This window comes from Anabrus simplex, chromosome 5, assembly GCF_040414725.1.
Source record: "Anabrus simplex isolate iqAnaSimp1 chromosome 5, ASM4041472v1, whole genome shotgun sequence".
Taxonomy (NCBI): domain Eukaryota; kingdom Metazoa; phylum Arthropoda; class Insecta; order Orthoptera; family Tettigoniidae; genus Anabrus; species Anabrus simplex.
In genome coordinates, this window is record NC_090269.1 from 35,935,945 (window position 1) to 35,962,942 (window position 26,998).

Below are 26,998 nucleotides of genomic sequence, written 5' to 3' on the forward strand. Positions count from 1 at the left end.
TCACAGCTGCACGTTGTTCACTTAAACTTGCTATCATAAAAAACTAAACAAGAACAAAACAGCGCTAGCAAAAACAATCACTGCACATGAACAGAACAAGCCAGGTCAACAACAAAGGCGGCACTGAACTTCAATGAGTTGCGCTATACATACTTAGCGGCAGAAATACGTGCTACACAAGCTTCGCCCACGGCAATGTTATTCCAGTTATTTTTGAGTATCCCTTCGTATAAAGCATAATGTCTGTCCGTTTTATATACAAATCTATACTGTTTCACCAGTCCGAACCAAATTTTCTATCCTTAAGTTCACGACCCTGCGGGTAATCCTGTATACAAGGAATTTAAACAGCCCGCACAGCCAATTCGCTTAGTATACATATTTTATTTTTCAGTTCAAGTTTTGTGGCTGGACTAACCAAATGTGTGCACAGTTTGCAGTGGACTTCAAAATGATGTGTCACAGGGTCATCCATAGTAATATATTAAAAGAGAGTGCAAATTTTGTGAGTTTGTGTATACGTGGAGGGTAATCCTAGAAACCACTGGACCGATTCTAAAAATTCTTTCACTAATAGAAAGCTACATTATCCCTGAGTGCTATAGGCTATATTTTATATTGTTAAATGTAAGTTTTCGTCAACTCCTGAAGGTGTTTAAGAGGTGTGACAGAAAAAAAGGCCTTTTGGCACATTAACATAGGCTAATATAGGTGAAATGTTCAAGTTCTCATACAAGGACAAGGCATAGCTCATTTTAAGCCTCACAACACGTAGAACAAAACTTGCGGAGGCCCCGAAAACCATGTTTTAAGGGCCTCAGACCAACCGTTTTGGAGGTACTGGCATCGCACTACCCCGCTGTAGGAATTGGGTGAAGAAATGACCAGCAATAACCATGACAGCAGCTCAGGGATTTTGCGGTAGAATACAAGCCTGGTGTTCAAAGTAGGGTCATGCGTAAATGTAAGCTAGGCCAAGGAAAGTTACTGCTACACATGACTGTCTCGAAAAAAGCACTGTGGGGGTAAGCCACCCCTAGGGGTTGTGGCATGAAAATAGTATCAAAACCGTAGGTTTCATTGTTGCCGAGATGAACAGAGACACTCCGCATGTCGTTTAAGTCTAAGTTCAATTCTCATGGCCATGGGGGTGTGAACCGCTGAAAATAGTCCAAAATGGCCCAGGTTATGGATTTATGTGTGTGGGGAAAGTAGGGGAGAAGAGACATTGATGAAAACGATAAGGAAGAGGAAAATATCCTGGTTGGGTCACATACTATGTAGAAATTGTCTTCAACAGAGGGTGATGGAGGGAAAAATAGATGGAGGAAAAGGAAGAGGTAGAAGAAGGTTTGGAATGTTAACAGATGTCAAACAAGGGAGAAGCTATGAACAGCTGAAGCAAGATGTTCAGGACAGAGAATCATGGATGCTGTCCGGTTGATACCTGTCTCAAGACTGATTCACAGAAGAAGAAGACGACCCCTCTGAGCGTGAGTGGAAATTTTTGGCTGAAGATGATGCCAAACAGCGTCGAAACTAGTTCAAAGTGTAAATATATGTTGTAAATAAACTATAACATTTTTGTATTGAAAAGGTGGACCCTTTTAAGTTTCCTATCTTTCATTCGTGAGTGGAAAGTGAATGAAGTATAAAAGTAATAGAAAACAACCAATATTAAAGTAGAATCCATAGTTTTTGTCATCGCTAATATGAATATTGATATTCCAGATGTCATTTAAACTTCTTAATTGTTCCATATTGAACCGAGAATCACAATACTAAAAAGAAAGTATAGAGGTTCCACCTTTTCAATACACTGTTATTAAGTTGTACCAATATTAAGTGACAACATGTTAACTTGGGTCTGGTGTTTTGACACATTTAAAGTGTCATCAGCTGATTAAGAGAACAGGGCAAAAGGACCAAATCATAAACAATTATAAACAGTCAAAAGGGTGTACAGGGAATAACGTCTTGTATTTGTTATGTGTGTTTATAATTGTTTTTTGATTTGGTCCTTTGCCCTGTTCTCTTAATTGGGTGATGACACTTTAAATGTGTCAAAACTGGTCCCAAAGTTAACATGCTGTAACTTAATTTTGATTCAACTTAATAATAGTGTATTGAAAAGGTGGAACCTTTATACTTTCTTTTTAGTATTTGTGATTCCAGATGTCGTTTAAGTCTTAAGTTCACCCGCATCGGCATGGGGGTGAGAAGGAGTGAAAAAGAAAATATCCAAAATAACCAAGATTGTGGATGAATGTATGTTCCAGCATAGCTTTCAAACAAACAAACCAACATTGACTGTGGGCGCAGGACTCCCCTAACACCATGACACTTCGGATGCCGTTTAAGTCATACTTCAGGCCCAGTCGGAATAGAGGTTGAGAAGGGGTGAAGAAAAGAATGTCCGAAATGACCGAGGTTGTGGATGTATGTGTTATATTCCAGCCTAGCTCTCAAGTAACGTTGGTGCACACGAGACTTGCTATACTATCTTTCAAATGAAGGAATATCCATAAGATTTAAGCCATGAATATGGTGGCCATGCAGCGCTGATCTTTGCCATACGACAGGCTGTCTCAAAAGCTTCAGATTTCTTCTACCAGAATAGCTTAATTTGAAAGAAATTTCCATATGAGTTAAAGTTTTTAAATGTTCTGATGTGGATTTGGTCCCAATCCTATTCCAAGGCCGGAATTTCCACCTCCCTCAGTCAACACACTGAAATTACCAGGTACCAGCACTGCTTGTAACATTTTCAAGTAAGGTCATTCAAAATAGAGACGAAACATGTCCCAAAATATGTTCAATATGTTTTTATATGTATTGTTTGGGCGGATCATAAACCTAACCTTGTTTCATAATTTTAACTGTATCATTATGGATCTAGATGTGATGAAGTTTGTAAATTATACTAAGATACTGTAGTGGTAAGGCATCCCTGGGGGGAGGGGGTGAAGTGTAAAATAATCAAAAACAGCAGATATTAGTGTCAAATCCATAGTTTTCGGGGTCACTGATATGAATAGTGACACTCCGGATGTCATTTAAGTCCAAGTTCAGCACCCATCGGCATGGTGATTTAGAAGGGGTGATAAAGAAATTGTCCAAATTCACCGAGATTGTTTTTTAACGCAGTTTTTGGTGTTGCTCAGCTGATTAGTGACAGTTCCAGTGACAGTTGGAATCGTGTACATCGTATCTTAGCACACTGAGCAAAAATTTTAAATGAATTCTAACGTGATAAACAGGTGAGGTTTTGGAATACCAGTAGTACTTATCTGTCTGCTGTTTCATCACGCTTTGTTCATCAACCTCCATGCAAGCATGTTCGAACTGTACGGCACAGTATAGCATTGTAATTATGCGTGTGTACAAAGTTGCCTTTTCAAATAAATGGTATAGTTAAGCAAATTTTCTCAACAACAACATGTAATACCAGTAGTAACGACTGGATTTGGAAACTTCATGATTAAAAAACCAGCTTACATTACATGTAAAACCTGTCATAAAGAGAAGGCTAGGATATACAGTAAAACATTGGATTACATTGAATTGCGAGCAAAAAAAAAAAAAAAAAAAAAAAAAAGTATTACAGAATGAATGCATGATCATTTTAATGACGGTTTTAATGTGCAGCAATGAATTAATGTGTATTTTATATGACTTCATCTTTAAGAATTTTAAGGAATTCAAAGTAATTAGCTGAAATAACAAATGTGGAGAAGTCTTTGATTGTGGAAGATACCACTGACTTAATTAGTAAGCTTTTTGACATTGCTATGGTAATGAATGCTGATTAGGCCTATTGCCTTGTTTAGTAAAGCTTTTGACAAAATGAGGTTTAAATGATTTGGAAGTGTATCATGCTCTACTTCTCTTATAACAAGGTCAATTTTTGTGGGAAGTGGTTAGTGTTTGATGTTTTTCCTTCTGTAGTGCCTAGGGTATGCAACAAGTATAGAGAGACAGGTCAGTATTGTAGGAAACCTGGCCAGGACTGTAAACGTAAGACAAACCTTTGGGAAGAATAACACTGTCACCTCTGCTTTTCAATGGTGTACAAGCACTGCAAGAAACCTACTAAATAACCCCCATATCAGGGCTCTGCATTAAGTTGTGCTAAGCTGTTTTTCCAGAAAATGACTACAGGTGCCAAGCTATCATTGAATGTCATGAGGCCGTACATCATACTAGAACTCTATAAGGGATAAGTTTAATAAGTTAGGACATACTGTAATTTAATTGCTGATTTCATGGAATTTTCTTATGAAGTTCTTCGTTGGCATAAAAATGTATTATTCATTTGTTTTATGTATATGGTGTTAAATGTTGTCATAAATAACATATTCATCAATATTCCTGTCTGTACCCTTGTTCAGTGAAAAATTATTCAAGAAAATCAAAGTATCTCTATTTAAATTGTAGATGGTTCTTAGAGCGTGGAGGGTATAGAAGTATTCTTTGTTACATTGTTTAATTAGTTACATGTTGTTGGAAGTTTGCCATGAAATTCACAGAAGTAAAATTGAAAGTTCCATTGATGAAAATGATGGTAGTTAGGGTATGTTAGTAAACACGTCTGTTGCTCTCCTCGCTCATCCATAACTTCTTTTTTTTTTTTTTTTTTTTCCAGTGCTTGACAAGCCATCTCTGTGCAGGCCATGAAGACCCATGGAGGAGTGCAAGGTCTATGCTTCCATGCATGTTCTCTTTTTATATGAGGATTGTAAATAAACTAGTAGCAACACTGTTAGGATGATGTTAAAACACTGCTCATTCAGTAGCAGACTTTGAAGGGCATCAGTTGGAGCTTGTTGTGTAGAATGTGTGAATAGTTAAGTGGCAACTTGTTCTATACCTCCGTAACACATGTTTGTAAAGGTAGAACAGCAACTATGGATCAAAATACAGGTGACTCGTGGCCAAAAAGCCCGGTAATGTCTTCAAATCTGTGCCAAAGATGGAATACAATATCAAGCTGTTCTGCTGTGGTTGTGTGTGTTCTGTAGGAAGTCTGAATATGTCCGTGGATTTACCCTGCATAGGTTGGCCATCAATTTTTGATGACCAGATAGTTAGTAAAAGGACTCATTTATGTAGACCACCGATGGGCTGTCCTAGATTTATCCTTAGAAGTTGGAATTAGACATCAGTTAGTTTAGCATGCGCTGAACAAGTCTCAGCCTGAGGAAAATATTTCGTTCTGTTGGTTTCCTCCATGCCACCCTAAACTGTGCTAACCTTGTCATTTCTAAATAACTACTGCACCCTACTTCTGCTCTAATCTGCTTGTTATATTCATACCTTTGTCTGGCCCTACCGTTCTTACCACCTAAACTTCCCTCAAAAACCAACCGTACATGTCATGGGTGTTTTAAGATGTGTCCCATCGTTCTATCCCTTCTTTTGGTTAAATTTTGCCAAATCGTTCTCCTCTCACCAATTCGATTCAGTATCTCTTCATTCGTGATTCCCATCTACCCATCTCACCTTCAACATTCTTCTGCAACATCACATTTCAAAAGCTTCTATTCTTTCTTTCTGAGCTAGTTATCGTCCATGTTTCACTTCCATACAATGTCACACTCCAGACGAAAGTCTTCAAAAACCTCTTTCTAATTCCTGTATCAATGTTCGAGGTGAGCAAATTCCTTTCCTTAGGCCTTCCTTGCTTGTGCTGGTCTGCATTTTATGTCCTCCTTACTTCTACATCATTAGTTATTTTACCTCCCAAGTAACAATATTCATCAACTTCTTTTAAGACTTAATTTCCTGCATCACCTGACTTTGTTCAACTGCAGTTCATTAGTTTTGTTTTGGACTTACTTAATTTTGTATTCCTTCCCCAAGATTCTGTCAATACCATTCAGTAATTACTCCAGATCTTTTGCAGAGCAAGGTAAAATAATATCATCGGCAAATCTCAGGGTTTTAATTTCCTCTCCTTGGATTGTGATTCCATTTACAAATTCCTATTTGTTCTCTCTTATTGCCTGTTCTATGTAAACATGAATAGGAGAGGGGGGGAAAACTGCAGCCATGCCTCATCTTTTTCTGGATTGCTGCCTTTTTTACAAAGCCCTCTATTCTTATCAATAGAGCCCTGTGCGGATGCGGATATCCATGAAGATAGTGTCTTGGCGGATATAAACTGTATGCCAGTGCAGATAATTTTGCTGATAATTTCTAAATAATGACGTTTATCAATTTTCACTCGGGTATACTTTTACTTGTCGTTAGGCGACCCTTGACATTGGTATGGGAAAATCATATATAGAGAGCCTTGAGACCATAAAGCCGTAAATCTGACCTAAGCCTAACTATCCTCTGCCCGCAATTTGTGGAAGAAAGGAACAAAGGTCAATACATCGGTAGTTGTCGCAAGAGAGAATCATAAACCTGTGACTGTAGGGGTTCTGTGCTAGGTGTCAGGCCTATTGTATTATGTTAACAGATCTATCCGTTTCAATACCTTGGGTATAATAAACTTTAGGTAAATATTTATATTATCCACAGATAACCATTTGCGGATGTGGATAACCATTAGCGGGTGCGGATATGGAGCGGATGTGGGTATTATTTTGTATATCCGCGCAAGGCTCTACTTATCAATGCAGACTGATTTTTGCACAGATTATAGATAATTCTCCTTTCTCGGTATCTGATCCCGATCACCTTCAGAATCTCAAATAGCTTGGTCCAATCAACATTATCGAACGCCTTTTCTAGATCTACGAATGCTATGCACGTTGGCTTGTTTTTCTTAATTCGGTCCTCTAAGATCAGGTGTAATGTGGTGATTGGTTCAAGTGTTCCTACATTTCTTCTGATCGGGCGAGTTTGCCGTGCGGTTAGGGGGACGCAGCTGTGGGCCTGCATCCAGGAGATAGTGGGTTCGAATCCCACTGCCGGCAGCCCTGAAGGTGGTTTCCCATTTTCACACCAGGCTGTACTTAATTAAAGCCACGGCCGCTTCCTTCCCATTCCTAGGCCTTTCTTATCCCATCGTCGCCATAAGACCTATCTGTGTCAGTGCGACGTAAAGAAAAAAAAAATTCTCCTGATATCAAATTGACCTTCTCCCAACTCCCTTTCAATTTCTTTCCATTTTTCCTTAAATAATACGTGATAAACCTTTGCAGGCGCGAGATGCTAAACTAATGGTGCGGTAGTTGTCACATTTGTCAGCACCGGCTTTCTTGGGAATGGGTATAACAGCATTCTTATAGGCTATAAATTTCATTTTATTTCCATATTGAAGTGCAGTACAATTATTGTGTATATTGTGGATCCTCTTTACAATTTATTTCTTAAAACAGCATTTTGTCGAAAATTGGATGGCATTTCTTCTGTATCGTACACATCTTACACTAAATGGAATAGCCTCGCTATGCTAGTTTCTCCTAAGGCAGTCGGTAATTCTGAGGGCAAGTCATCCTAGTGCCTTGTTCCTATTTAGGTCTCTCAAAGCTCTGTCGAAATCTGACCTCAAAATTAGGTCTCCCATATTGTCAGCATCAACAACCTCTTCTTGTTCCATAACCTTATCATCTACTTCTCTACCTTGATACAATTGTCGTATATGTTCCTGCCATCTTTCTGCCTTGTCTTTTTTTCCCTAGAAGTGTTTTCCATCTGAGCTTTTAATATTCATACACCTAGTTTTCCTTTCTCCAAAGGTTTCCTCGATTTTTCTGTATGCAGCATCTACCTTTCCTAGGACCGTATGACCTTCAAAATCCTTGAACTTTTCTTTCAGCCATTCTTTCTTAGCTGTCCTGCACTTTCTATCTACTTCATTCTTTATTCTCCTGTATTTGTTTCTGCCCTAATTTTTTGCATTCTTGTACTTTCATCGTTCGTTGATCAGGTCTAGTGTTTCCAGAGTTATCCATTGATTCTTAGTTGATCTTTCCCTTCTTCCTAACATTTTTTCAGGAGCCTTGCTGATATTCTTCACGACTGTCCATTGTTCCTCTACTGTGTTTCCTTCAGCCTTTTCATTTAGTCCTTGTACATACGTACAGAAATGATAATGGTATGCTGTAGCTGGTACCTATATCGACAGAAGGGGACACATTTCTGTGGTGTATTGTGGCGTTCTTCAGGTTCACTTTATATTTATGATTAGGAGTAGTCCTCTTCTGTATGGTATACTAGGAAATGGGTATCCAAATACAGAGCAGCTGTGAACTCCCAAGTGCTTTTTTCTTTCCGTTCTTTCTTTCCTTCCCCTCTTCTTTTCTTTCTTTCTTTCGGAAATCCCTGTGCTGTTACACACTGCATCGCTTTGATGGCACCAATTTTTCTATTGTAGCCGTTTATGATTTTATGATGGGGTAGTGGCCATTATGTTGACCCTGAAACCTCAAGGTTCCTAGTGTAAGTGTGGTCTCTGCTAGGGTTCTGAGAATAAATCTTGTGACCCTTCCACAAGAGTGGATAGGGTACTAGGTTTCAATCGTGGAAATTGACACCACTCCATACACATTGGAGCACTTCAGTCAATGCAAATACATTTAAGTCTTACGGTATTAGCTACAAATTTTGCTTATGTTTCTTCTTCTTCTACCTCGTTGTACTTCCTCTTAAAACAAAAATCACCACCACCATCCCAGAATTTAATTCTTTCCAACCGGGCTGCCCTTTCTTCGTCAGTTATGGGTATATTGTTTGCATGTAAAAGTTTTTAGTCTGTCTCAAGGCTCTGTTTCTCAAGATCCTCTTCTCTTCTTGGTCTTCAGTTTGCTGCATTGTCCAGCCTAACTCATGTAAATCATCTTGGACTTCTTTGAACCAATTATTCTTGGTTTTACTTTTCCAAAAGTAGTTGAAAAGGTGTTTCAGTACCCTGGTTCCTGGTAGTCTTGATATGTGGCAGAAAAATGCAACCATCCTTTTCTGCATTGTGTCTGTTATTGACTCAGATTCCTAGTATACAACTTCTTTAGGTAATAATAGCCATTGTCCATCTACTTGGTGTTTTTTGTTTGATTGTCTTCTGTAATTTATCTGTCGTTGATTTGGTGTTCAAATTAAATAGTGTTTCACTAGCATAGTTTGCTTCAGGTTTAATAACAGAGTTGTAGTGTTTGAATTTTGCATTTATCGAGAGATATTTCTTCTTGTCGGTAGGTCAAGTGATACGTTGTGCTTGTTTCAATTTAGTTGTTCTATTTTTTACTGATATTTTCATCGTTTAACTTCCAAATAATAATCTCCCCAAGATACTTGAATTTATTTACAATCTTAATTTGTTTGTTATTATTCAGCGTGATAGTTGGTGTTTCATCCTTGAAGGATGGCATCATTTCAGACTTTTCAAATGAGATTTGGAGTCTGACTTTTGCTCTTTTTTTTTTTTCAAGTTCTTCAATTTTGTGTTTAGCCTCTTCCACACTATTTGCGAGTAGCACAAAGTCATGTGCAAATGCCAGACAATTTTGTTTTTACTTTAGTTTTTCTGCAGGACTGAGTGGCTCAGACGGTTGAGGCGCTGGCCTTCTGACCCCAACTTGGCAGGTTTGATCCTGGCTCAGTCTGGTGGTATTTGAAGGTGCTCAAATATGTCAGCCTCGTGTTGGTATATTTACTGGCACGTAAAAGAACTCCTGCGGGACTAAATTCCGGCACCTCGGCGTCTCCGAAAACTGCAAAATAGTTGTTAATGGGACGTAAAGCAAATAACATTAATTAATTTAGTTTTTCTTTCTATGTTGATTAACATTACAGTACAGTTCATACACCCTCGCATGGAGGTTGATGACCAAAGCATGATGACTCAGCAGACAGATAAGTACTACTGGTATTCCAAAACCTCACCTGTTTATCAAGTTAGAATTCATTTAAAATTTTTGCTCATCTTGCTAGACTCTTGCCGAACAAGTTGCTCGCAATCCAATGTTTTACTGTATATTCTAGCCTTCTCTTTATGACAGGTTTTACATGTAATGTAAGCTGGTTTTTTAATCATGAAGTTTCCAAATCCAGTCATTACTATCGTCATTTTATGTTGTTCACAGTAATTACTCTCTGGGTGATCATTCTATAGAATACTGTTAAGTTGTATATAATATTATCTATTTTTGTAGATTTCAGTGAAGTAAACCGAATAAGAATATGTATGCAAGAGATCATATGTGACCTTTTCCAAAACAGCTGATTCAATTTGTGTGAATTTTGATGTGAGATTTACTGCACATAAGTAGACTTTAATGTTTCTCGTCATAGTAATTGTTCTTAATCGTTTATAGGTTTTTTAAATGTTTTATTTCAGACTGTGCCAGATCCCCAAAAGATAAACGGGGTCGGGAAAGTCGAGATTCGGAACATAGGACCAATCACGACAGGAGTAGTACAGAGGTATGTTTCAGCTGTAATAATAATTGTTGTATAGTGTTAGAAATAATAATAATTGCTCTGAGGAAGATTAATCTGTGGTGTACCAAGTATTTAGTTGTAGATGATGCGGTGCATTTTTGAAGATTTCCTTCAAACAAAGTGAATTCATGAGAATGTGCAAGAGAGCCTTCCACAGTTGGCTAAATTTCATTGAAACAATATTATGTTATGGTCTAATGTGATGTCAGACTAAACTTATATCCTACTACCATAGACATACTTTGTTATTTGAATGTTAATAATGGAGGTTTTGAGATACAACATTTGGATGATTTGCATCTTATGGGAAAGTCTTCAAGTTCCTGATTGAGGGACTTCCATTGGGAATTGCTAGCCGGGCAATAGTTCCATTGTGGAATTCCGTATGCCGTTATCAGATTGTACCTACTAATGGGTTTATGATCAATTCACCTGCATACACCCCAACATCAGTTAGTAGGGCCTGACACATCCCACTCTGATGAGTGTAGTGTCAGGCCTAAGACCGCTCTTTATTAAATCGATCCACCTTGTTCTAGGTCTCCCTCTCACTCTTTTCCTCGAACTTCATCTCCACCATTTGTTTTGGTATTTTGTCATCCATCCTCTTCAAGTGTCCAAACCATTGTAGTTTATTCCTATCAATTATCTCATTCAGGTTTTCTATTCTGACTTCTTTTCAAACCTTTGTTTCTCACTCTCTTTCCTTGTCTTTCATGTGATACTTCTTTGGTAAGGTATTTTATTTTGCTGGCTTGAATTCTGCTCTCTTCCCTACTTGTCAGCTCTCAGCCGCATAAGTCAATATGGGTGCATTTTACGTTGTGTACATTATCTCGACACTTCTCCCCTGCCTTTGTAAGAGGTGACTAAAATGGGCCCCAGGGGCTCTTAACTTGGAAGTGTGGGTTGATGACCACGGGGCCCTTAGATGATTCCTGGCATTGCTTCAACTTGCTTGTGCCAGGCTGTTTACTTTCATCTATCCTATCCGACTTCCCTTGGTCTACTCTTGTTCTTTTCCGACCCTGACGGTATTAGACCATTCAGGGCCTAGGGAATCCTTAATTTTCACGCTCTTCGCAGGCCGATACGTTCATTTTTCTACGTGTCTAACCCTTTCAATTTTTTCTCTCCCACTGATTGGTGTTAATACGGTAGAGGAAGGTTGCCTAGTTGTACTTCCTCTTAAAACAATCACCACTACCATTATCTCTTACACTTCCTTGGTACTTCCTTATTCCAGACAAGATTTCTCTGGTAGAATGCATTTCCCTGTTACACCCTCATGCTAATCTCCATGTCTAGCCTTGTATTCTGGATTAACTCACTCCCTACATATTTGAAACCGTCTTTAATTTCAAGGTTTTTGCCACCAATTATCACCATGGCCTTTCCTTGTTTTCTCCGCTTGATATCACTGCGATCGTGCTTTTCTCTGCACTGATTTTTGTACTATATCTTTTCAATTTTTTTGTTCAGTGCATTAAGTTGTTCTTGTACTACTTCGCTGTTCATTCCCCAGACCACAATATCGTCTGCAAATAGTACTAATTTCATCTTCCTGTTCCCATGTACTTCCTTCATCTTCTTTACAATTTTTGTCCATAACGATTAGAAACAGAAAAGGTGACTGCACACTCCCCTGTCTTAGTTCATTTTAATTTCTAAACTATTCCATCTTTCCAACCGGAGTCTGCACGCTGCTGCTACAGTTTTTGCACATTGCTTGCACTATTTCTACAGTTTATGTACCCAGTCTCTTTTTGACCATTTTTTCCCCAAATTTTCTCCCTGGGAACACTTATCGTGTGCCTTTGTTAGATGTATGAATGACATGACTAGATCGTTTCCATGATCAGAATTCTTTCCATTAATTGTCTTGCGCTGAAGATTGGGTCCGCTGTAAATATTCCACTTCTGAAGCCGTACTGTTCCTCTTGCAACGCTCCTTTCTTCTCATTCTTCTCTCTGATATTCTTTCCATTATTTTTGTCACTTTTGAAAAGTGTGTTCTCCCTCTATAGTTATCACACATGTTTCTCTTTCCACGTGCACTTCAACCATCTGTACACCCATTGTAGCCTTTATCTTTCCCACACTAGGTAATTTCATCCATCCCTGGTGCCTTCGTCATTTTCATTCTTCAGACTGCTAATTCCACTTCCAACATTGTTATATCATCTTCTGCTGTTCAGTGATCACACCGTATTACCACAGTCTCCTCTGCACAATTTCTCACATTTAGCAGCTTATCAAAATACTCCTTCCCTTTATTTTTTCTGGATATGTTACCAACTCACCACCTTTCTCTTTCATCAGCTTTGTATAAATATTTTCTTTCCTATTACTTTATATAATTCCATACAGCATTCGTTTACTGACTGCTCCGTCCGTTTCCATCTTTTGAATAAATTATTTCCTTTTGCTTTCTTCCTTTTTATCTCTATTCTATTCTTGCAATGCTTTCTTCGTTTCCTTTCACTGCTTCTCTCAACTTCTCATTCCACTACTGTGTCTCATTTTCTTTCACTCTCGATGTTCTACCACAGGCACACGCTGCCCCCACTTGTAAATGCCCTTTTGAAGTGAGACCATTCATCTTCCACATTTCCTACTTCAGTAACCGGAATCTTTTGTGGTACAGACTCTCCAGAAATTTTCTTCCTGTACATTCTTAACTTTTAATTTCCACACTTTTATTTCACATCTCTTATCTCCTTTAAGTTTTCCTATTCTTACAAGTAAACCTTCTCTCCTCTGATATTGATTTGCCGGAAACCCCTATCTTTTCTGAAAGAGTATGTCACAAAAGCTATGAAGTCTTAGGGGCAAAGGGACAAGCATTTTTAAGAGCTATAGAACCCGCAAAGTATCAGTCAAGTGTTGGAAACATGATGCCAAACGTTGTTAAAATGCTCGTTTCACGTATTTATGTGAACTAATAATATGGTAAGAAGGTGGAGATCCCAGTATAAAGGAAGAAACAACTCGTTGAAAAGAAACAATATAGATAGGGTTTTTGAAAATGTGACTTTTTATTGACTTCAGATGAAATCTATTACATGAGACAATCGATGTGCAATTCATCAAATAAAGAGTTAGATGGGCAGAAAGACAATTCACAATGGGCACATTTTACAAAAGCGATAGCCTCGCACTTTGCACACTCATCATTTGTCAATGAATCAAAGCAGTAATCCATTGGCGCAATCCACATTCGAGGTTCGTCGTCCAGTTATCCGCCCTTATAAAAAACTTACTTCATCAAGTTCTTGAAACGAGGAGCGCTGAACTGATACAGTAAAACCTTGAAGCATTGTTTTTCGAGGGGGAGGAAGAAAACAATAAATGCGGGTGACATAAAATAGGGGGAAAGAAATATATGGGTGTTGTATTTGGGCATTTTCCTTCATGTAAATATAATAATAATAATAATAGTAATAATAATAATAATAATAATAATGGCGTGAGGCCTCTGAAGCCGGGTGCAGATCCTTAGAGTTGTCGCGTGATAGGCGATCTATGCGCTTATGAAAATGCAGTTCTACCTAACGCCAACACGTGCTAACTATTTTGCCATGGAGCCGGATATGCTCATACTACTCATAACGGTATCAAAATATTGCAATCATTATATACGCGATGAAAATAAAAAACGCGACTTTTACGCCATTTCGCTTCACTTTTCCTTACATCTCGTAGATATTGGAAAACCTTCAAGGTCAGTTCTCTTATTGCAAATTAATGAGATACGTGGATATTGCGGTGATAACCTGTATTTTGGTAAAGATTCCGTAGACCCTTCGCAAACGGTAGGTTAGAGATCCCACATGGCGCAGCTCGGACGATGTCACAGAGGTTAGAAATTCAACGTGGCGCTCCTTGGACGATGTTACAGCGGGCTAATCGATGCTGCCAACTCAGGAATTAGTTTCAAGACCAGTCTAGTGAAAAGATTATTGGTCCAGCTTGTAAACAATACAACTGGGCAGGGGGCAACAAAGTGGTCAACAGGCCTCCAGCATCCCACACACATCACAAGGTACAATGCGACTATTTTAAACTGCGCAGTTTTCTCATTTTCAACGAAACTTGCAGCCCTAGCCAATCAAGAGCAACAGAGAAAATGGTGGCAAATTTGAGTTTTACAGTGCCTCCGTTTTAACTCTTGTAAATAAGAATACTTCTAGGGTACATATAATTTAATTGACAAAGTTGTAATCCACCTACTCAATGCTATACAATAATTGTAATGCCTATGTATACATGACAGTGTACTAAGGGAGTAGTTTCGACCCTGTGCGGGTTATCATCAGCCTAAATAAGTTACTTTTTATATGTTGAAATCCAGGAACAATATTTTGTCATAAATTGATAAAATTATAAAATTAATCAAATGAGCAATGTCAAATCTATACTAATATATAAAAAGGTAAAGTTCGTTTGTATACTAATGGCTAATCTCAGGAACTACTGGACTGATACTAAAAATTCTTTCACTAATAGAAAGATACATTATCCCCGAGTGCTATAGGCTATATTTTATTTTCAAAACAATTCGATTGGGGGGGGGGGGGGGGCGCAGGTGACGCGGGGAGATATAATAAATACTAGGCTAATACAGGCAAAAAAAGTCGTACAATGTCGGCATGTAAAACATCTCTGGTGACACATTTGGTGTTTACCCGACAAAATTCATTAAATCTCAGCCTTAGACGCCCAAGAGAATTTCGTTTTACTCGGTCTGCCATCTAGTGGGCCTAGAGTAAAACAGAACCTCGAAATTGACGAGCAGACAGCCAGATGGCTTCAAATTGAAATGTCTGCACACGGTAGCTGAGGCCATACGATTATTATTATTATTATTATTATTATTATTATTATTATTATTATTGTTGTTGTTGTTGTTACGGGGCTATCCGTGGACCAGCAGAGGTGAAAGAAGGTGCTGGGGTGAATGGGTCTAACTACAAATTCATGAAGTGATTTAAAACTTTAACAAAGGTTATATTTCTTTTTAATTTCAAAAATCAACAACAAAACTTAACAACTTTTCACTTAGTGAGATAACAATGGCATACCAGGTACCATGACAAAGTTTATACATAGCAAGAACATCCAAAATTTAGTGACTGTTTAGTAATCCAGACTTCCAGCCCCTCGTTTCAAAATACATGAGCACTCAGCTCAAAATTTACAAAGGCACAAATCTAGACAAGGGCAGAAATCCCTTAATACAATGGAGCACTAGCTCCGTACTCACAATATCAAGCCTCCCAGAGGCACTTTTACAACACTAGAAAAGAGCGGACGTGCTCTCAGTTTTCCACGCCTATACAAGGCAACACCAAAAATATCTTGCACCTTTTGGCCTTCCATGGCCCAACTTACAAACTGAAACAGGGGTATATCATACCCAACCTATAGGGCCTTCGTGTAAAAGCAATAACAGTTAACTAAATGGCCCGAACACAAGGTGAAAGGGGGCAAATACTTGAGCTCCTGGATATGAACACTTAAAACCTAAAGGGCACTAGGCCGATGAAAACAGGGGCTATTCCCAAACTACGGAGGTGACTCGTATAATAAAAAAAATTTAAAACATTACGGAAAGGAAGAAAATCAGTTACAAAACGTAGTCGCCTCAAACCAATATGAAGGGGAGCTCGAGAGGGTAAATCACTCTCTATCCCCGAATTACAGTTAGAGATTTTATGAAATTTTTTACATTAGCCGGCAGAACTTAAATTTTAGAGAAGTTGGTTACATAGTTAAGGTTTCGGACCTATCCCTCAGGTTAAACTGCGGAGCTAGCAAGAAATAGAGATGTTAACCGGCCATTACCTTGCTGAAGAACTGCTGCCTGATGGAAGAGGCACCTTCCCGCCTCCTGCTTGACACACACACTAAGTTAGATGATGATCAGATGGCCAAGAGACATGAAAATCCGCAGTTTATAAACCCTCAGGGAAAGTTCGAGACCTTTCATTAATAATCAAGCCACACCCTCTCAATTTTATTGGACGATGCAAACTTACACTCAAAGTCGAAAAAGAAATCCAGGATTGGTTGGAAATCAATTACAAAAATTAGGGATTGGCTGGATTCAAAGCTGGCGGAAAGAAAGATAAATATTGCCAACCCAAAAATAAATGAATATCAATTAGTAAAAAAAAAAAAAAACTTATGAATACAAAACTTCTCAAAACAAAGTTCTTTCACTTCGCACCAGGGTGCATGATTATAGTTTTCTAGAAGTGACATCTATGAGAGAATGTCCAAACTTCGTGATGAACGGAAACAAAAACAAGTTTAAACTCGCACAGTACTGGAAACTTCCCAATAACAAATTTACAGTAGTGACATCTTCTGAGTAAAGGTTTAAATAGGTCTAGCTTCAAGTTCAGTGTTTCTCCTGTAGAGGAGTTTTTGGGCGCAAGCTTTAAATGCGCGGCGTTGGGGTGTACCTCCCGGTACAATTATTATTACCCATTTTGACATACGGCATAGATTTAATCTGGGACAAATTATCTACATCAGACCTAACTACACTCGAAAAAGTGAAAGCTACCTTTATGAAAAGAATATTAGGTATTTCTAAGACATCTCCATCTAGACTAGCTTATGAGTTAGCTCAGGAGTCTTTCCTTATCGACTATCTTAGATATCTTCCTGTACCATCGACACCTCAAGCCATTGCTCACCTAAATCTGAGGTTAAACAAAAAAGAAATCTGGCCGGAGTTTTACTTGACGGATGCTATGACAAGTAGAGACTGGATGGGCCCAAATAAGAACATGCGCAGTGTGCTATCAATAGGCTGGCTGTACACGGATTTCATCATAAGCTATGTGTAAAAGAGATATATCACAAACCAAGCGACGAATGCATGTGCAAATTATTTGGGAAAATATGTGAACGATACCACTTCCAGTAAGTGTAGCGAAAGAGAAAAGACCTTACATGAATATAGTAAAGAGTAGAACAATTTATATATGGCCATTGGCTGCAATAAAACTTTATTGTATATCTCAAACGGAATATGTTACAGACGTTTAAATTGGTAGGCCGTACTTGGAATCTTTTTTAAAAATAAATGAACGCACTTGTTCTGGAAAATCCACTTAAGGGGGCAAAATTTTTTTAAAAAGCGGGTAATATTTTAAAATGAGTATCTTTTTCTCTTAAACCGGTTTTCCCACACCTGGAACTTGACGCTGTTTTACGACTGGATGCTCTTCCTAACGCCAACCCTATGCGTATTCCTGTTGTGGTAGGTAATGTTGTGTGATGAGTGAATATGAAGAGGAGAGTGTTGGGACAAGCACAAACAACCTGTCCTTGAGCCAGAAGAATTAATCACACACGATTAAAATATCCAACCCACCCCGGAATTGAAACTGGAACTCTGTGATCCGAAGGCCTCAGTCATGAACTCTCAGCCAAGGAGTGGGGCAGTTTTTAAAATGAGTGTATCTACAGTATATCTCATAAACTTAACATGTTACAGGCATGAGAATTGGTATTTGTAATCTCCTTTATAAATAAAGAAACCCCTTTTTTTGACTGTTTCTCACATGTAGAGTTCCATGTTACATGTTCCAGATTTAGCTCTGCCAGTAGCTTGGTCATCTTGGCCCCAAAAGACAATACCACAAACGTGGTTTACAAGGAGGTTCTGGCGTAAATGAAATGCAAATTTTCGGCGAGTTTTTATACTTTAGGAATTAGCAGATAATGTCTTAGTGCAGTACCGAGGAACAATTAATTTTTATCAACTTCTGAAATCCTCGTGAACGAAGCCGTGGGTAACAGCTAGTATTGAATATATGTTATGTACAACATTGGCGCAGAGAGTATCTGTCTTGCTTAGAGTTCAGTATTTATGATTCAGAAAATGTATGCAGGCTGAGTGTAAGTGACTTCTTACCATACAAAGAGTTCTGCATATGAGAGAGGTGAAATTCCCAATCCAAGATGGAACCAATGGAACCGGATGATGAGAGTAGAAAATTAAATTAACGTGAGGTTTTTTAAGAAAGGGAGGAAAACGAAGGAAAAGAAAAAGATGACCCACACAGGGTCGAAACCTGTCCCCTAATACACTGTAATGTGTACATAGGCATTACAATTATTGTATAGCATTGAGTAGGTGGATTCAAACTTTGTCAATTAAATTATATGTACTCTTAATTCAATATGGAACCAATAATTAAATTCATAACCTTGGCTACATCTAGGGGCCGGTTAGTTAGTCGAGGAGAAGCGTTGGCGGCAGGAGGGTCGTGGTGATGTTGCACGTGAATAACCTGCGCACAGCACTCTAGCCTACGAAATCCTTGCTGAAGACTAGCAACTCGTAATTGCTCGTACATTCTCGCGTAACAGGTTGCTGCTATTATATGCTAGAATGTTCAGCTGTCCCTTTTATTTTTCCAAAAAACTTTTGCCTATATTTTTCGTAGTTATGATTGATCCACGCGGGAACATTGCGGCATAGAACAAATATTCTTTTGACGATCGATGGGATAAAACGCATACCTGCCAACCCTTCCGATTTACCCGGAAACTTTCCGATTTTTAACTTGTCTTCCGGTTTTCCGATTTATTTTTATTTCTTCCTATTTTTGACCAATATAACCTCCAGTACGGTCGGTACTCTTCCCCTAGGACGGATTCTTATGTGCTTGTGTAATTTACGCAACCTCATTTTTAAGCATATTTACCGGGATTTGATGCTTTATTTGGCGGGCGGATCATCCGTCGCCTTCGTGTATTGCATTTCCCGCTCACTACAGCAGCGTGTGTGCTGTTCAGGTGGGAATTCGGGACAGCAATCGTCCTACAAGTCAGAGAAGGTCATGCGCACTAGCGACCGCTATGGACTCCGTTGATCGAGACGAATGAGTTTGTTATGGTGTGGTTCGCGTGCTCGTTTCTGTGCGTAGTTTCGTTGGAGTTTTAGATCAGGTGTTTTTTCTTGCGGTTCTGTGCTTTTCCGCCTGTCGAAATCATATGTTAATAATGTACGAGACATATTGATCTGTTTTGTGTGTGGTAGTTTTGCGTATTTCAGTGCTTTTGTGATCAGAGTTCATAATTTTAATGACTTCAGTGTATTACAGAGAGTTGTGTCGGTGACAGTTTGTGGTATTTTCTCTTCACATGATGACTACAAAACGTAACAAACGTTATCTCCAAGTGTTCAGGGATACCTATAAAACTGAATTTCTGTTCATTTTACAGTCTAATAAAGGAACCTTTTATGCATTTTGTTCCATGTGTCGGTGTGATATTAATATCTCGCATGGAGGGAAAACAGATATTGTAGCTCACAGTGTCACAGAAACACAAAGATAGTGCTAGCTGTCTCGAGAGGAACAAAAAATTAAGTAATTTTTTGTAGGTGAGAAGGAAGATGATACAGTCACTCGAGCAGAATGTTTGTTCACGGCGTTCATTGTCGAACATAACCTTGCATTATCTTGTTCTGATCACGCAGGGCCATTGTTCAGAAAGATGTTCCCAGATTCAGACATTGCGAAGAAATATGCGTGTGCTAGAACAAAAACATCTGCCATAATTAATGAAATGGCCCGTGGTGCAGATAGTAAGGTGATTCAAACTTTAAAGACTGAACCTTTTGCGATTTCAGCTCATGGTAGCAATGATACAGACAGTAAGCTCTATCCTATCGTCGTCTCGTTTTTCAACAAAGAATTGAGAAAGATTGAAAATTGTTTGATATCCACGGAAAATTTGAAAGGAAATTCTACTGGTGTTAATATTGCTAATTTGCTCCTGGGTGTTCTGAAAAGATACGACGTTCCGATGGCAAACTGTATAGCTTTTAGTGCAGATAATGCTCCTGTTACAATGGGAAGAAAAAACAGTGTTGCTGCTAAACTACGCAGTGCGAAAACATTATTATTATGGGATGCCCATGTCATTTGATTAATTTGGCGGCCATGAAGGGTGCAGACTCCCTTCCTGTCAAAATTGATGAGATGCTAATTGATATTTATTATTATTTAGACAAAGGCTCGAAGAGAAAAGATCATCTCAAAATGTATGAAGTTTTGTACCAAACTGATGTTAGAAAAATATTAAAGCATGTGTGTACACGGTGGTTATCCTTGGGGAAATGTTTGGAAAGATTGATTTCAGAGTGGGAGCCACTTCAGAGTTTTTTAAGGATGAGGTAAAGCGGTCCAATGGCACAGACACGTCTCTGAAGTATTTCCAAATTCCCAAGCTAAAGGCACATGAAGATACAGAAATGGAACGTGGTCCTTGTGTCAGTACAGTTCAAGACCAAGCTTCTGTTATTTCTGGAAAAAGGTGGAGAAGTAGTTCATCTCCATCTATGAATAAAATAAAGGGGTCTAGCTGCAATGCCAGTATTTCACGAGAGGAGAGACTATTTCTTTTTCTGTCTTCAAACTGTAATAAAGCATTTTGCTCATTTCCGGCATTTATCATCCCTACATTTGAGAAAACGAATAAAGTTCTTCAGTCGCAAGCACCTCACATTCATGTCATAAGATCAATGCTGACGGATATGTTGAAGGACATTCTGTGTAGGTTTGTTAAGCCAGTGGTTATAAACAAATATCCTAAAGTTTTAGAAGTGGTCTATAACACGAGAGAGAATCAGAAAGGTGGTGGTGATGTTGAACAGCCAATTACTAAATCTCGTCTTGTAGAAAATCTGGCACCTGAGGAGAAGAAAAACTTTTATTTGCACGTCAGGAACTATTCTATTGCAGTTTGTGATATTATTCATAAATTTAATTTGAATAGTGCATGCTCAAGTAGCTCAGATAAATTTTTTGCAGACTTCTTCCTTCAATGCCATAAAGTATTTTGTTTCAAAGTTTCCTGTTATATTGCCAGTGAAAGATGGTGAAGATGGCCAAGAAGCAATCGATGCATTACAGTGCCAGTTTTGTGCTCTCCAAGTGGAGGATTTACCATTGTTGTGCAAGAAGAGAGAGTAATTGTTCTTGGTCTGCTATGGGGGATATACGAGATGCAGATGGGTGTTTCAAATATGATAGAATCGCAGAAGTAATGCTCTCAATATGGACAATTCCACACAGCAATGCCGAGTGTGAAAGATTGTTCAGCCAGGTAAAAAAGACGAGGACACAATTCCGATCATCTCAGAATGACGAAAATCTCAGTAAACTATTGGTGGTCAAATCAAGTCTAAGTGGAAAGTGTTATGAGCAGCAGTATGACAGTGCATTGTTGAAGAGGGCAAAGTTAGCTGCCAGTTCAATGCTAAACAAGGAAACACAGCAGTCTCTATCACCTACATGTGTATATTCTTTACCATTTGGTAAGTTGTAGTCAGTTCTTAACTTATCTGTCAATGTTACTATTCGTATGTGTGAGTCATAAATGAGAATGATTATTAGGTACGTTTTCTTGCAATCGTTTTTGTTTTCTTAGTTTAAGATTTTAAATGTAATGGTTAATTCGCATTGTAACTGTAGATATGTATGCCTTTTATCTTGTCCTCTTTTTACCAAGACCGTGGTGCAATACACTTGATGAAATCCAAGAATTAAAAAATCTTGCTATTTTTGATTTCTAAAAGTTGGCAGGTATGAAAACGATAATTCAAGGAATGATAGATGAGGAGAATTTAACATTGGTTTATATGGAACATTTTTGGGACCGAATAAATTGAACGATAGATACAGGAAAACGACAGTTCCGGGAACTATGCATCGAAGTTCTACTGTAGTGGTATAGGGAAAAGAACTGCAGAGCCAGAAAACTATCACGATGCCAAATGTGCTCCTGTGTCTCGATAATGATTATATCCGTCAGGTAAAGAATAAAAGATTTGTATTGTCTAAAAAAATTAATATCCAGAGGCTGGATTTTACCCGTACATCCTTCAGATACCTGTTCTTTTTGTAGGACTTTACCATTGGGTCCAACTTGGCGAACGAAATGGAATTTGATGGGGAGCTATCAATATTAATGGGGCTTAAGGAAGAAAGAAGGTAGAACTGGCTGAGTCAGCAAAGAGGATGCATCTGGATGTACTAGGAGTAAGTGATATTCGGGTAAGGGGAGAGAATGAGGAAGAGATAGATTATAAAGTGTACTTGACGGGTGTTAGAAAGCGAAGGGCAGAGTCTGGGGTAGGACTCTTTATCAGGAATACCATTGCATGCTACATAGTTTCTGTTAGGCACATAAATGAGCGAATGATGTGGGTAGATTTGTCACTTGGAGGAATTAGGACAAGAATTGTGTCCGTGTATTCACCATGTGAGGGTGCAGATGAGGATGAAGTCGACAAGTTTTATGAAGCATTGAGTGACATCGTGGTCAGGGTCAACAGCAAGGATAGAATAGTGCTAATGGGCAATTTCAATGCGAGAGTTGGGAATAGAACTGAAGGATACGAACGGGTGATTGGTATATGTGGGGAAGATATGGAAGCTAATGGGAATGGGAAGTGTTTGCTGGACTTCTGTGCTAGTATGCGTTTAGCTGTTACGAATACATTCTTCAAGCATAAGGCTGTTCACCACTACACATAGGAGGCTAGGGGTACCAGATCCATAATAGACTATATCTTAACAGACTTTGAATTCAGGAAATCTATTAGGAATGTACGAGTTATTCACGGATTTTTCGATGATACAGACCATTATCTGATCTGTAGTGAACTAAGTATCTCTAGGCCTAGGGTAGAGAAAGTGAAATCTGTCTGCAAACGAATAAGGGTAGAAAATCTCCAGGACGAGGAAATTAGACAGAAGTACATGAATATTATTAGTGAGAAGTTTCGACAGTAAGCAGGTTCAGGATATAGAAAGTGAATGGGTGGCATACAGGGATGCTGTAGTAGAAACAGCAAGGGAATGCCTAGGTACAACTGTGTGTAAAGATGGGAAAAGGCGAACATCTTGGTGGAATGATGAAGTGAGAGCAGCCTGTAAACATAAAAAGAAGGCTTATCAGAAATGGCTCCAAACAAGGGCCGAGGCAGACGGGGATTGGTACGTAGATGAAAGAAACAGAGCGAAACAAATAGTTGTTGAATCCAAAAAGAAGTCGTGGGAAGATTTTGGTAATAACGTGGAAAGGCTAGGTCAAGCAGCAGGGAAACCTTTCTGGACAGTAATAAAGAATCTTAGGAAGGGAGGGAAAAGGAAACGAACAGTGTTTTGAGTAATTCAGGTGAACTCATAATAGATCCCAGGGAATCACTGGAGAGGTGGAGGGAATATTTTGAACATCTTCTCAATGTAAAAGGAAATCATCCCGATGGTGTTGCAAACAACCAAGCTCATGGGGTGGAGGAAGATGATGGTGAAATTATGCTTGAGGAAGTGGAAAGGATGGTAAATAAACTTCATTGTCATAAAGCAGTAGGAATAGATGAAATTAGACCTGAAATGGTGGAGTATAGTGGGAAGGCAGAGATGAAATGGCTTCATAGAGTAGTAAAATTAGCGTGGAGTGTTGGTAAGGTACCTTCAGATTGGACAAAAGCAGTAATTGCACCTATCTATAAGCAAGGGAACAGGAAGGATTGCAACAACTATCGAGGTATCTCATTGGTTAGTATACCAGGCAAAGTACTCGCTGGCATCTTGGAAGGAAGGGTACGGTCAGTCGTTGAGAGGAAGTTGGATGAAAACCAGTGTGGTTTCAGACCACAGAGGGGCTGTCAGGATCAGATTTTCAGTACGAGCCAGGTAATTGAAAAATGCTACGAGAGGAATAGGCAGGGAAAAGATGTTCACTATACTGGGGGACTGTGGAATCAAAGGTAGATTATTAAAATCAATCAAAGGCATTTATGTTGTTGACAATTGGGCTTCAGTGAGAATTGATGGTAGAATGGGTTCTTGGTTCAGGGTACTTACAGGGGTTAGACAAGGCTGTAATCTTTCACCACTAAATAAGATCTCTTAAAAGATGTAAGTACAGTAGGATAGAAATTGTATTTGTATGAGTGAATGGGAATTAAAGTGAAATAAATTGGTTTGAAATAGTTTAATACACTAAAACATAAAACATGGATAAAGAAAATAAATCCCCTTAAATAAAACAACATAATTTCTGATACAATTTAGAGTTGTTTGCCATCATGTGGCAGCGGGGCCTTGCCCATCTAGACATGTCTTAGATCATCAGTCTTGGAAACAGTGTGCCAATTACATAAACGCTACACTGAATATTTACATATGCTTGAATAGGTTAAGAATTCACGTTTAAATTAAATGTCCATATGCGTGAGATTAAAATATAGCAACTTTGCATTAAATAAAAGGAACGTTAAAATTATTTCCTAAATCATTAGGGACACAAATATATACTACAGGCTTGTCTAGGACCTTCCTGTTATCCCCAAACATCCACTGTCTCCACTATGGGAGCAGTCCCATAAGCACAGATGTGAAATGAAATCTCTCTTCCCGTAGAAGCTTGCAGGCTTCGTCCTATGTGCAATCGACAACAATGACAGGCAAAAGCATACACTGAAAACAACATCAGTAACATATTCGCACAATATTTAGCGGGACCTTAAACACATAATAAACACTGGTCTTGAGTAATGAGAGATGGTTTCGAGCTCTGACCAGCTGGCTCCACTGATGTCAATGACTTCCACATGCCAGCAGAAAAGGCTAGGATGTCTGCAAACTGCTTATACAAAACATTTTGCCCTTCACTGTTTCACGACTAAGCTTCATAAGTCTGACATATTTCTCTTCTCACGCAGAACCCTGTCTGGTTGGCATAACTCATGGCAACGCTCAGGTGGGCACACACACAAAACTCCCCTCCGTTTACTTGAGGAGATAACCTTTCATATGGGCTCACTTTGCCGGCCAGAAAAATCACTTTTTATACTATATATCTTGCGCCTGGCTATTGATTCCCAGGCTCGTACTTTAACTAAACAAATGTTTATTCACACATTGGGTACGAGGAATATCATTCTGGCCTCTCATCTCAATGTACCGGACGAGTTGGCCGTGCAGTTAGGAGCGCGCAGCTATGAGCTTGCATCCGGGAGATAGTGGGTTCGAACCCCACTGTCGGCAGCCCTGAAGATGGTTTTCCGTTTTTTCCCATTTTCACACCAGGCAAATGCTGGGGCTGTACCTCAATTAAGGCCACGGCTGATTCCTTCCCATTCCTAGGCCTTTCCTATCCCATCGTCACCGTAAGACATATCTGTGTCAGTGCGACGTAAAGCAAATAACATCTCAATGTGCCACAGATCCATGTTCGTGCCTCGTGCTGAGGCCTGTGTTAGCTTGCCATAATTACTTTGAAAACCCTTATTTAGTAAAACCTGTTAATTCAAAGTCATTGGGATGCAAAAATCGGACTTAGAATTACATGATTTCGAATTAATCGCCAACTCGTAATTCAGACATGCCAACCCTTGCCACGTTACAAAATATTATAAGACCTGTTACTGCATGCACTTAACTTTGATTCACAGTTTAAATTTTTCAAATGCCATGGAAAAAGAACTATTTCCAAAATGTATCCAACAAGGTGCGTTTATAGTATTCAAATAATGCACTTCGATAACTCATTGGCAATCATAACCTCATTTAAAGTAATAAACTTCCTTTTTATTCGTATTGAACTGAGATCACAAAGCTTTAAAAAGTTTTAGGGTCCACCTTATTCAACATACATACATTATCATTATAGACTGTTATGCCTTTCAGCGTTCAGTCTGCAAGCCTCTGAGAATTTACTAAACGTCGCCACAATCCTCGATTTGCAACTAGTGTTGTGGCCTCATTTAGTTCTATACCTCTTATCTTTAAATCGTTAGAAACTGAGTCTAACCATCGTCGTCTTGGTCTCCCTCTACTTCTCTTACCCTCCATAACAGAGTCCATTATTCTCCTAGGTAACCTATCCTCCTCCATTCGCCTCACATGACCCCACCACCGAAGCCGGTTTATGCGTACAGCTTCATCCATCGAGTTCATTCCTAAATTAACCTTTACCTCCTCATTCCGAGTTCCCTCCTGCCATTGTTCCCACCTGTTTGTACCAGCAATCATTCTTGCTACTTTCATGTCTGTTACTTCTAACTTATGAATAAGATATCCTGAGTCCACCCAGCTTTCGCTCCCATAAAGCAAAGTTGGTCTGAAAACAGACCGATGTAAAGATAGTTTTGTCTGGGAGCTGACTTCCTTCTTACAGAATACTGCTGATCGCAACTGCGAGCTCACTGCATTAGCTTTACTACACCTTGATTCAATCTCACTTACTATATTACCATCCTGGGAAAACACACAACCTAAATACTTGAAATTATCGACCTGTTCTAGCTTTGTATCACCAATCTGACATTCAGTTCTGTTGAATTTCTTACCTACTGACATCAATTTAGTCTTCGAGAGGCTAATTTTCATACCATACTCATTGCACCTATTTTCAAGTTCCAAGATGTTAGACTGCAGGCTTTCGGCACAGTCTGCCATTAAGACCAAGTCGTCAGCATAGGCCAGGCTGCTTACTACATTTCCACCTAACTGAATCCCTCCCTGCCATTTTATACCTTTCAGCAGATGATCCATGTAAACTA

General features: G+C 38.9%; 1 protein-coding gene across 2 annotated transcripts in view; it reads left to right on the forward strand.

Moving 5' to 3' along the window:
• Positions 1-26,998, forward strand: part of wcy (WW domain-containing adapter protein with coiled-coil wacky) — a 179,231-nt gene that overhangs the window by 32,194 nt on the left and 120,039 nt on the right. For both annotated transcript variants that reach the window (XM_067146841.2, XM_067146842.2), the window contains exon 4: positions 10,289-10,374. In XM_067146841.2, the coding sequence (XP_067002942.2) occupies positions 10,289-10,374 (86 nt within the window). The remainder of the gene's footprint in view (positions 1-10,288; positions 10,375-26,998) is intronic.